Genomic DNA, 12,195 nt, shown 5'->3' with positions numbered 1-12,195 from the left:
TGAATGGGTTGTTTTATATTTAATCGTTCAAGTTGATTTTTTTTAAAGCTTGAAATTCTACATCTAATGCGCGTGAGGGCGACAAACAAAATTTTATGGCGATTTTTCAAAAAAATTATTTTAGTTTAATTTGAAAGAAAACAGCGGGGAAAAGTGGTTCCATCACTCCCTACCCCCTCCTTTTTTCCCGTGAATAAATTCTGCCTACGCTCCTGGTCACGTAATTACGTCCCCTCGCATCGACACACCTAATACATGTATAGCCTTGTTTTTTACAGGCGCCCTGAAGAACTTGGTACGTACGCCACTTGTATAATGGCACGTAACAAGTAACGTATCTCCCGGAATAATTCAGAATATATCGTCTGCTGGTTTGACAATGCACGGAAACGTAACAAACGGCAACCAGTGAGATTGCATTTCAAGTTTACGAAATATTAATTTAAAAAAAAAATTACTTCGGGTACATAGCACGGGTAAAATTTATGTATGTATATAACGGAACTAAACGTCAAAGTAATAATATAACCCAAGATCTTCTTGTACTATTTTTTTTTAACTATTTAGAACATAAACAAACATGGCTACCAACGCAGAAAAGTACGGGGCGACGTAAACGGAAGAGCTCAGCATTATGGGTCCGTGCTAGAGCTGTAGCAAACCGTATGTATTCGGTACTGAGTAACGGGTGCGCCATCTAGTAACGAATAACAAAACGTTACCAACGAATGCATTTCGTTAATAGCATTTTTCGTAGTATGGGATTTATCGATAGAATATCGTTTAAATTTTATTGTCAATAAAACATTTTACACACCTATTTGTTGTCTTTTCTTTATAATCGACGCATAATCGATTGCGATGTTATTGTGATATAAGATAATCTCACGGTTATATTTGTCTTGTCCTATTAAATAAAATTAAATTTAGAATGACTTAAACACGAGTCTGGTTCAAAACACGGAAAAGTGGGAAAAAAATGCACCTTACGCAGTTTGGTATGTAATGTATTAAGTATGTTTTCTACAAATTATGAATGTTGCGACGCCGCGACGTCGTAATGTACGCGTACGCAATACGACTCGATTCGTTGCTCTGACATAACATAGCATGTTACGAGGTATCAGAAGTAACGAGTAACGTAACGGTACGCTATAACGAGTACTAATTGTTATAGTAACTAATACATACGGGTACGCTTTTTTTTTCGTTACTTTTACACCTCTAGTCCGTGCCATTGTAGAACAGTCATTTAGTGGGAAGGGGGGGGGAAAATATTACCGCTGCGTGGAGCACAGCACGCATGCGCGGCTAGCGTCGGCGGTGGCGGCGGCCACGGACCGAGCATAACGTTCGGGGACTTTTCGAGTGGGGCTGTCTTCGCTCGACGCGCCAGTTCTGCTCCGTTCCTCGTGGAGGGAGGAGCGTTGGCGGTCTGTGGAGTATCGTGTTGTGTTCGTCTCGCCGGTCGTAGCCTTTCTTGTTTGTAATTGTTTTTTTTTTCCTTTCGACCCGACGTGCGTGATTTCTCTCCTCGTGCTCCACATTTACATTTCCCCGCATCACACAAACGCCATATCGCGTGTGACATAGCTTATTAAAAAATTTTATAATCCATTCGGCTGGTGTTTATTTTTAACATGTGCTACGTATAGACAGCAATAGGGCTGCGTGTTTTTTTAAATTTTTTTTTGTTATTTGCTTTCGCGAACATGAAGGCGAAGAAATCTTTTCAACCGTCTTCGACGTCCCTGTGCTTAAAAGGGATGCTTTCATTGATCCTGGTTACCATGGTAACGGGAGACGCCACGGCTCAAGGTAATGCTTGTAACTTCTTTATTTTTTTATCTGAACCAAGGCTTAAGAATTTTTTTTCTTCAATATATAAGTTCATCATTTAACACTCACCCAACGTTCCACGAACTTCGAAAACCTTCGCCCAAATATTATAAAAGTGATAAATTTCAAATTTAAGTTTTCGTGAATATTATTTTTACGAGAAAAAAATGGTATTATCTGGAAAATATATTAATTGCCGTTAAAATACAGTCACGCGCTTTGGAAAATTGTTTATACATAACATCAATTTCAATAATATAAGGCACGGTACATAATTTCCCAACTTAAAAAAAAATATTTATAATTATATATTTCTAACCACTTTAAATCAAGAACTATACGTTAATTGGGCCTTTGAAATCCAGATATTAAATACTGATAATAATGTTCTGCAATTACTATGCAATAGATTTAAAAATATTGGTCTGTTTGTGATACATTCTAAAAACAAATCAGAAATTCAAAGGGATGTGTGTTGTTCTAGTTGGCCAAATTTTTCAAGAACTTATATTTTATTATTGACAACCTTAACCACAAGAAATAGTTTTAATATTTAAACAGCACTAACTGAACTAAAAAAAATTGTATAAAGTATTGGTCATGTAACTAGTGTCGAAATCTGGCATGTATCAACGTTTTACCAATTGATATTACGCATCCTTTTGCCGCTCTTGTTCAGTTAAATAGTTGTTTGTTAACAACATCCTGGGGTTGTCATTGTTTGTAAACAAACGTCGTGTGCTCGCAATTAAAGTGACGCTTGGAAAGTGGGTACCAACCATTGGTACTGTTTTTGATAACTGTCGCATTTGAAGACAATTCACGTGACACAGCCCATTCCTGTTTTGGAAGGGAAGCCTTCTTTTCACAGACGAGAGAGCCAAACGTGCGATCGTGCATATTCGGTTTTTTTTGTTCATTGTAAATAAATATGGCGATGTTGATAAAATGATACTAATGGACAGTTAGGATAGATTAGCTACATTATAAATTCTTTAAAACATTGTGGACGGTTGATTTGGTTAGGATAGCTACATTAAAGATAAGGAAAAAAAAGCATGAACTTCGAGTTTTGGCTCTCTAGTCTGTGAAAAGAAGGCTTCCCGTTTTGGAAGCTAGGTCCACGTTTTTTTTACGACTAGACGCGTGGCCGCTCTAATGAGCACTGTGGTCAAATGCTTCGACGCCTGGTGTTATGAGGAGTCTCGGGTGTTGGTGATGGTGAAGCAGTAAAACAAGCTTCACAAGGTCTAGGTATATCTGATTTCATTCAGTTGCAGTTCTGGCACATTTTGATAGCAAACTAAGCTTTGTGGAAGAACATGTATGGTTAAATGAAGTGTTGCCAATTTTTGTTTCAGAAACCACGAGCATATGGAACAAATCAGATTTACACTGAACCATTTTAGTGTTTACAAATTACTCAGAAAAGAAAAAAACATAATTGAAAGTAAGATTTTTCAAAACTAACAAACATTTGACACAATATTATTTTTTTGCCGACCTACATAACAAAAAAAAAAAGTATCTCGGCTCAGCAATTTTTACATATGTTTGTACAACTCCCTAAAATCATTTTATGATACATAAACATGGTTTATAATACAAAGTTTATAGTCATACAGTTTAAGAAAATAAAGATATGCTAATAACTAAGTATATAAATATATCTAATTTTTATAAAATTAATATAAATTAAAAATAAATATAAATATAAATTTTTGTTTAGAAAACCAATTAAAAGTTTGTAATTTTGAAATTTAAATCATAAAACTATAATTTAATATTAGGTGCATAAAATTATTTTATCTAAACAACAAAAATGGTTGATTATAAAATTGTATACCAGATCAGAAGCGCATACATACTTGTCTTAAAAAGTGTTAGTTCTCAAAACTATTACCATCGGCAATAGTTTTGAGAACTGACACATTTTTAAGACAAGTCATTTGACTCCGCCTAGAGAGCACGCCCGTCACCGTATCGGAATCGTTCTTAACATTTATGCACTACAGAGTCAAACCAAAGTATTCCCACTTTCAAAAAAAATGTCTTTTTCCCGTCTCGCAAAACAGACTAAGGGTGTTTGGCGATATTTTAATTCGTCCTGTGGATTGGTTATAGGGTGACAGAGAGATAAAAAGAGATATAAAGAAAATACGAGAAATAGAGAAATACAGACAGAAAGAGATAGGTAAAGAAAGAGGTAAGAGAGGGTAAGAATGATAGATACATGGGAGTGGGTAAGAGAGAGAAAAAACTAGAAAAAGATAGATAGGATAAAGAGATAAAAGAAGCAGCAAAAATAGAGAAGCATAAAGTGTGTGAGGAGAGAGGAAAATATAGGGAGAGGAAAAGATAGGAAAGAGGGTAAAAGATAGAAAGATAGGGGAAGAGAGAGAGAGAGAGAGTAAAAGGCGTAGGTAAAAAGAGAGGGAGGTAGACTGACAAAGAGCGAGAGTGGGAAAAGTGAGTGAGTGTAGAAAAAAAGAGAGTACTACGAGAAAAAGTGACAAAGGGGTGATAAGAAAAGGGGAAAGTGAGTGACAGGGGGAAAAAGGCAAATAAGGTGAAAGAGAAGAGAGAGAATAAGATTTGTACACACGAAACTAGTCTACAGGATATGTAAATGATCATGTAATAAGGTTTTGAAGTCTCATCAACATCGTGATCATAAGGGAGGTGACGATGTGATAATGGAGCATTGATGGAATGGGATTACTCCGAAAAAAAAACCACTGGTCCTCGGCTTGTTTTACCACGTTCCTCACTCCCCAAAAATCCATGAATCGAAACCAAGTCACCTATTCAAACATGGCCCCATATCTACCGTGAAGTAATATGGTCTTTTTTTTTTTTTAGTATCATTTTACTCTCCTATTATTTTATACCCAAATCAACACGTTTAAGTTTTGTCTGCACTTACCTGCATCCTTACAACACCGTGCGTGAAACAACCACTCAAGCGAAACACAATCATAAAAACTTGTATACACATGTGTCCTTTCATAAGTTTTCTAAAAATGGTTTAATAAATTTGCACACAGAATGATTTCAAAGCTTTTTATTTTTTTGGCGATCAAGCTTGTTAAATTTTATTCAACACTATATGTGCAAGAAATATTATTGTATATACAAGTGTGTTCACAAATCGCGTAGCATTTTTTTAATAGATCGCAGGAAATGCCAAAATAAACAACTTTTGTTAGGGAACATTAGTCGTAGAACGCAACCATTTACAGTTACAGGTGCGAACAGTACAGTAGCGTCAGATTTGAATGGATGTTTCTCACGGAATGGGGATTTACAGTACAGTCGGGGATTTCCCCACAGGATATGAATTAACTATTTAATTTATTTTAGAGGAGTTTTTAGCTGGGCATGATTTACAATTTATTCAGTTGGCTGAGCATGATTCACAATCCGTTTGGTTTTTCTGGATTGAAAAAAAACACACCTGTTTTAATACAGCCAACCTTGGTTAGAGTTAGCCATACGCGCAAGCAACCAGCAGTCTGGCGTGCAGTGAAGTGAATGGTAGGTTATGATATGTTTTTGTGCTTTAAGCTTTGGGCGATGAGCGTAGTGTTGACTGTTATTGAGCAATTGTGCTGCAATGATAGATTTGGAAAGGGAGAAAAAATGTACATCAGTAGCACGCAGACGTATTCGCAAAGATGGGCAGGCGTGCTAGTGGGGTGTGGCAAGGCGAAAACAATTGCGGCAGGAGGAGACTGCGTGAATGGCGATTCAAGACGGCTGCTCTCCTAGAGGTGCGTTCACCTAGAGCTGCGATTGCACGACCCCTCGGCCAATGGGTAAACTCTCCCTGAAGCCCGCCAATTTCTGATTTGACGCGGTAACTGTTTGCGCGTGTGATTTTTTTTTTTTGCAGGTTTTCGTTTCCGGAAGTAGTACGTTCCTTTACGAAATTTGTTTTTGGATTTTGCATTCCCTGCCACTCGTTAAATTTATGCCCCGGAAATCTACGAACAAGCTGTGTAGTGTGTAGTTTTAAAATCGAACTTCACGTGTTTTAAAATTGTATTGGTAGTATGGAAATAAAACAAACAATGAAACCTAACGTATCTTGGCTTCTGGGTTGTAGCCGCGTCCTTGGCGAATAATTCACCAACGTTTCGGTCGACATTTCAGTTGCCATCATCAGGGAGCAGTTTTTACTGAGGTTACAGCTGCAGTAAATCAGGAAGCACCTTCCCCTCAGGCGAGAGCATATAAAGGCAGGATAACTTGTAAGAACCTCAGTAGGTAACTGCTCCCTGATGATGGCGACTGTAATTTCGACTGAAACGACGGTGAATTATTCGCCAAGGACGCGGCTATAACCCAGAAGCCAAGTTACTTCAAACAATGGCCGTGAAAGCCTGCCAACATTAGTAACACTCGACGACACCAAACAACCATACCGCTAAAAAAAAAATCTATAGCCTATTGTAAAGCATGGCAAAATAAAATCGGAATATCTGGACGGTAATTTAACCTTGGCAAGCATGCTTCGAAATCCGACTCAACCATTCTGTTAATAATGTTGGTCTTGCGTAACCGGCATTAAAAACGTTTAAATATTCAACAACTCAAGTGCAACATTCTTGTGGAATAATGATGTTCCCCAAAATTGAGGAGTTAGTTCTTGAGAAGATGCTGGGTTTATGGCGTGTGTGGGACTCCGCTTCTACGCTGCCATGAGCCGGGAGAATTAAAAAAATAAGTAAATTAAAATAGTTTATGGTCTTTCACCACGGAAACACGAATACGCGCGGCTGTTGCTGGGGTCTCGAACTTACACAGCCCCAACTTTGCAATGTTTTACTTAAGGTGATTGGTGCATGGAAAATATTACGACAAAACTAATTTAACTGTACATATTTATTTTTGATGCTTCTTTTTAAGACATAATATACCTAGGATATTTTTTATAAACTTTTTTTTACTGAGTTATGTCATTTTAAATGCTTTTATTTTTATTCCAAGCCATAATTATTTAGAAAACACATAATTATGTTAAACTTAAGTATAGTTTAAGAAACGAGTGTGCGAATAGGCTTCTGCACCTATAAAAGTAAGAAAAAATTTTCATCGTCAAAATTACAGTTTAATATTGACAATTTCCATTGATCACTGCTGGACTACTTCAGGAGCGATTTAAAGAATAAATTTAAATGAAAATGAAAACATAATTGGCAGAACACTATTGAGTTATGTATATATTTTCATATCCTTTTGTTTTTGATACGATCCGACTCAAAACACGCCCTCTGGAGTGACAGTTCTAGTGCTGCGTGTAAAACTCTCGCCGCCGGGAAGAATGTCCCCGCGACGTGGCGCTGAGGGCGGCGAATGTCGGAACCAGGTAGTCCGGCGGAGTCCGGCCGGCTGGCCGCAGCCTGCGGGTGGGGAGGGGGAAGAATGGGATGTAGAGGGAGGACGAGAGAGGAGGCCGAAAAAATGAAGGGTCTGACAAGGTCACGCTCATGGAGCTAATATACAGTAATACATCTGGAGAGGACAACGGAAGGCCAGCAGAGGATGCGAGGTGAAGCCGGGTATCGGCGTTTGTTCCCTGCTTCCTACGCTGGAAGCAAACGAGAACGAGCCAAACTTGCCTCGCGCGGCCGAAAAATCCTCCAAACTAAACTCGCAACAGCTCCGAAACTATCAAAACAATCAAACTGAAAATTTTACTGGAGTATCTGTAAACTTTTCCCCCACATCGCTTTAAAATTTTTTTTAAACATGAATGCTTTCATTTTTAAAAATTAAATACCTATTTACTGCCAAAAAATTTTGTGAATACGCAGAGTAAATTACAACATGGAGGAAAAATTTTTGTTTGCAATTATAAGTGGGGGACACCAGCGTATGAAATAAGGAAGAAGCCTCAAATTTTATATATATACCCCTTTTGATGCATTCAACCCCATACTTTTATTTTTACAGAGAGTTGAAGTGGTAATAATGTTTCAGTGGGTAACACTACCGACATATGTCTTCGGAACGCACTTCTTTCTGTTATTATACGTCTCAAAATTAATAATTTCATACACAACGTTTATAAAAACGAATTCTTACTTACCTCATTTAATCTATTACAAACCTCTTGTAATATACGTGTATTAGTAGAAGAACCAACGTAACATGCAAACCTTAGGTAAACACAGATAGAGAATTGTTTGGAATAACTGTAATGCTCTGCATATACTGACAATGTAAGAAACTTTCAATTTTATTAATTGTTTGCAAAAGAATTAATAATTTAAAAAAAAAACATAGAATAGGCCTTTATAGACTGAAAACCTTTCATGTAGTTTCAAGTCGCGTACATAAAAGTTTTTTAATATATATAATTACCAAATATTGTTGAATATATTTAACATTTTTATACATGTTACAACACACATATAATAACATACCTATATAGTATATAAAAAGACAAACGCCAAATTTTAGCATTTTGTATTTCTTTTCTCTGTGTGAATAAAATAACAGTTCTTAACGTAGTTGCTAATACAGTACTATATTTCTAAAAAAATTACGAAAACCCCTGACATCGTCACCATAACAATCATAAATTTGCAAAATAATTAAGGCACATCTTTTAATGCTACGAAGCACACTCTTAAAGGAAATGTTTTAAACTTATGTTGGGATGTAACTAATATCTTATAAGCATTGTGAAACCGTTACTTTGAGGGAAACCTTAATACACCGAACACCATACCATCCTTTAATCGAGTACGATTTTCGCTTCTTAAGACCCATTTGTCTTCAAAATGCACTGTACTGTGTAAGTAATAAATCAGTCTTAAAATCAGTTAATTATTTTTTCTTCCTATTTCGTATTCTAATTGAGATAAATATCAGATAAGCATGTGTTACTTGTATCACATCAAGGTATTATTTATCAGTAATTAATATTTCATTTTTTTTTAACTAATGTGCATAGGGCAGTGCACTAGACATCACTACCCATGTGTAGTGTTGCATTACACTTTTTAACGCATTAGAGTTTACATAAAATGATAAATCCAAAATTTCGTTTAAAAGTATAAATATCAGCGATCAATTTAATTAATGTCCAGTATAACTCAGTCAGTAAAACATTCGGAAATATGTATAGGACCTGTTAACCTAAATATTTGTTAACAGTTAAACTGAACTAAGATGTGTTAGAGTGGTTTTTTCTCTCTCCGTATATTAGAGGTATGGGACATCAAAATACGCATCTGTCGCCCATTTACTTTAAATACAGAATTATAAACTACATATTGTGAAAACATTCTGCAGCAGTTTTTGCTGAACGGAAAAACACGGATGAGAAGACAGACGAAATGTGTTTGGTAAGTGATTTTTCGTCAAATGAAATGGAACAGGACAGTGCTTATCAGAATGAAATTACAGAACTACTTTTGTGCAAGGATATGTATTTTACAAAGACATTTCAAGAGAAATCACCTTTAAATGAAATAGATCTTGCTGACATGGAAGAAATTGACTTAGATTTAGAGGCCAGGCCCCTTTCATGTGACGAAATTTCTCTTGAAAGGCTGAAATATGTTTCTGGCTATATAGCTCACCGTTTCAGAAATAAATATCCTGACCTTGGCACTACGGATTTCAATTCGGAGGACGATATCTGGATACATGAACAATCAAAAGGGAACTTAAAATGTCCCACTAATGAATTTTTAGAATTAATAAAGATCGCTGAAATGTGTTTTGATAGTGTTCATGGCAACAATTTTTGCAAAAAAGAGCGGATTTTTGAATCACTGACTAACAGTATTTTCGGAACTACTGAAAATAAATATCCAGAAGAAGTTATATACTGTTTTGTCAGGACAAGAACGTATATGCGTATCAAGTATTTGAACATGAAATATTTTAACGAACAAGACCAAAAATGCAAAGAAAGAAATAAGATGAGGAAAACTACCCTCTAAGATTTTTCAGTGTGATAGTGTCCACTTTCCTTCACCATAATATGTATGTTCATAATTTATTTACGATGTTTTTTAATTACTATATTTAAGAAAAGCATTTATTGTGAATATCGCAGCAATTATGTAGGGCTTAAGGTATTTATTGTGTTCCAAATATTGAGTATGTCATTTTTATTGCCTTTATTAAAAATAATATATATGTTAACAATGTAACAAAATTGCGATATTTTTGTATTGCTATTGCAGTTTCGTTTCTTGTAAAGATTATTGTTGACTTTTTCATATTGAAATTAAATTTGCTATAGGGTTGTTAGTATTTTAATTTTACAGTTATAAGATTTTTTATATGTTGTTTACTGTTTACAAACATTTGAAAAATATTTCCTTAACCATATTTCCATTTCCATGGCAATAGTCTTGTTAGCTTTTCGGGTAACTCTTCTACATGGATGATAAGATGGTGCGACATCTAAAACATATCACACCACCTTTATATAACTATAAAACTAAGAGGTGTTTTCTTTACATTATATTAAAGCACAATGTTTCCTTGTGGCGTAGGTGATTTAGAATTTCGATTTATCTAGAAAAATGGGCTTTCAGAATGTTTTTTAACACACAGTGTTTCGGAAGGTTTTTGAAGAAACAAATTGACTACCCGTTTTATTTTTTTGCAGCTGAATTCGGGCACGTGCATGAAATATAATTAATCAGTAGGAAGCGCAATGGTTTAAAGTATTGATATTGAAGATTTGAAAAGATTTATTGAAATAGTGTGAGAGAACGAGCGAGTTGAGTGAGAAGATGTGCGGGAGTGAGTGGTTAGCTCTCAGCCACATGTGCGCAGTTACGGACAAAAAAATAATCCATTCCGCCTCCCCATGGCGAAGGATGAGTAAAAGAGAAACCTGCTAAACCTTCCCCTCCTCCGGGCACGATAGAACCTTATCGGCTGTGTGTTAGAGGGAGAGCGAGATACAACCTTCGAGGTTCTGTTAGTTACCGCTAGATGGCTGGCCGCAGAGCGACCACCAGCGACACCCTTCCCGTATGAAGGCCATCTCGCCACTGACGAGCTGGAACTAAGCTCCTGACCTCCCTACATAGTAACGGTCACCCACATAGGCATCTAGACTCTTTAGTGGTCATATGATACAAAATTCATTGTTTTCGGGCCTGTGACCGTTTTTTACCGTGCACTAATCGCCTTAATTGCGAAGTTTATTTGAAGAAGGTTCTTATTACCAGTTTAATCAGTTCGCCGTTTCTGCATACTCTTCCGTTCGTCAAATCGACGTGGGCGTCTCGCAAAGCTTGCAGATAAGATATTTATATATCCAAATAACACTGTCGTCACGGCTCCATGACCGACAAACACCAATACTGAATCGTAATGTCAGCCTAATGGATCTCTTGCTAAGGCAATCCACTAACAGGTGAAGCGTAGTGGCTACTGCCAATTTTGCGTTGCTTCCATATCCTCACAATGCCTCCGCTTGGTTCGTGATATTTGGGGATGAGACACACTAATCCACTGATGCGCCCCTACATCCACTAGCTTCGTTATAGTGATTTTTTTTCGATTTTTTGTGATAAAACCTCAAATTTTTGTGAAAAATAATTATGTTTAAAACGTTGTCAGCATAAATGATAACTTAAATAGACAAACAAAAACTTTTATCGAAATAAAACGTTTAATGCCCATTATAAGTAGACTTGCCATACGTCCCGGTTTGACCGGGGCAGTCCCGGTTTGAAGCTGTTGTCCCGGTGTCCAGGCCGTTTTTGTCCGTGTCCTGGTCAGCGGTAAGTAACAACGAAAAAATTGTATTAAAAAAATGGAAACTGTTTGAACAGAACTACCAGCCAATATACGCAGCTCTTTAATCACTTATCTGTTCAAGGGGTCAACTTTCCAAATCTTGGCAGGGTTTTAGAATATATGTTTTGTTTGCCAGGTACATCGGCAATTATTGTAGAAAGAAAAATTTTCATTAGTAAACAACGCTTTGGGGAGACGACAGGGATTTTTTTTTGACACGTAAATTTGCATCCCTATTACTCAGACTTTAATGAACTATTTAGAAGTCTGTCTGAACTGTTTGGAATGGGGAAATAACTTTTTTTATTAACATATGAATACTAATTTAATGTAAAACATAATACAAAAAAGTTGTCCGAAAAATGTGTTTATCTTTATGGGAATTTCTAGGTTTAATTTTTAACATAATTTTTCCCAGGGGCTGCCCCCCCCCCCCCCCCCCGGGTCAATCCGCTGTCCCTATTTGGCCTAATTATAAGTATTGTCTAATATTTTGGAATTTATGACCAATTTGTTTGATATTGATCACCAACATTTATAAACTCCATGCTACATTAAAATTTTAAAATTGGC

At 36.4% G+C, this 12,195-nt stretch overlaps 1 protein-coding gene across 1 annotated transcript in view; it reads left to right on the top strand.

Annotated features, from left to right (window-relative positions):
• Nucleotides 1-1,425: 1,425 nt before the first annotated feature.
• The window catches only part of LOC134538713 (neurotrimin-like), a 624,622-nt gene continuing 613,852 nt past the window's right edge, over nt 1,426-12,195 (top strand). The window contains exon 1 of the mRNA XM_063380151.1: nt 1,426-1,818. Coding sequence (XP_063236221.1) covers nt 1,713-1,818 — 106 coding nt within the window. The 5' untranslated portion in view covers nt 1,426-1,712. The remainder of the gene's footprint in view (nt 1,819-12,195) is intronic.

Source organism: Bacillus rossius, chromosome 14 (assembly GCF_032445375.1).
Source record: "Bacillus rossius redtenbacheri isolate Brsri chromosome 14, Brsri_v3, whole genome shotgun sequence".
In the NCBI taxonomy this organism is placed as follows: Eukaryota; Metazoa; Arthropoda; class Insecta; order Phasmatodea; family Bacillidae; genus Bacillus; species Bacillus rossius.
This window is presented reverse-complemented; position numbering and strand designations above follow the sequence as displayed.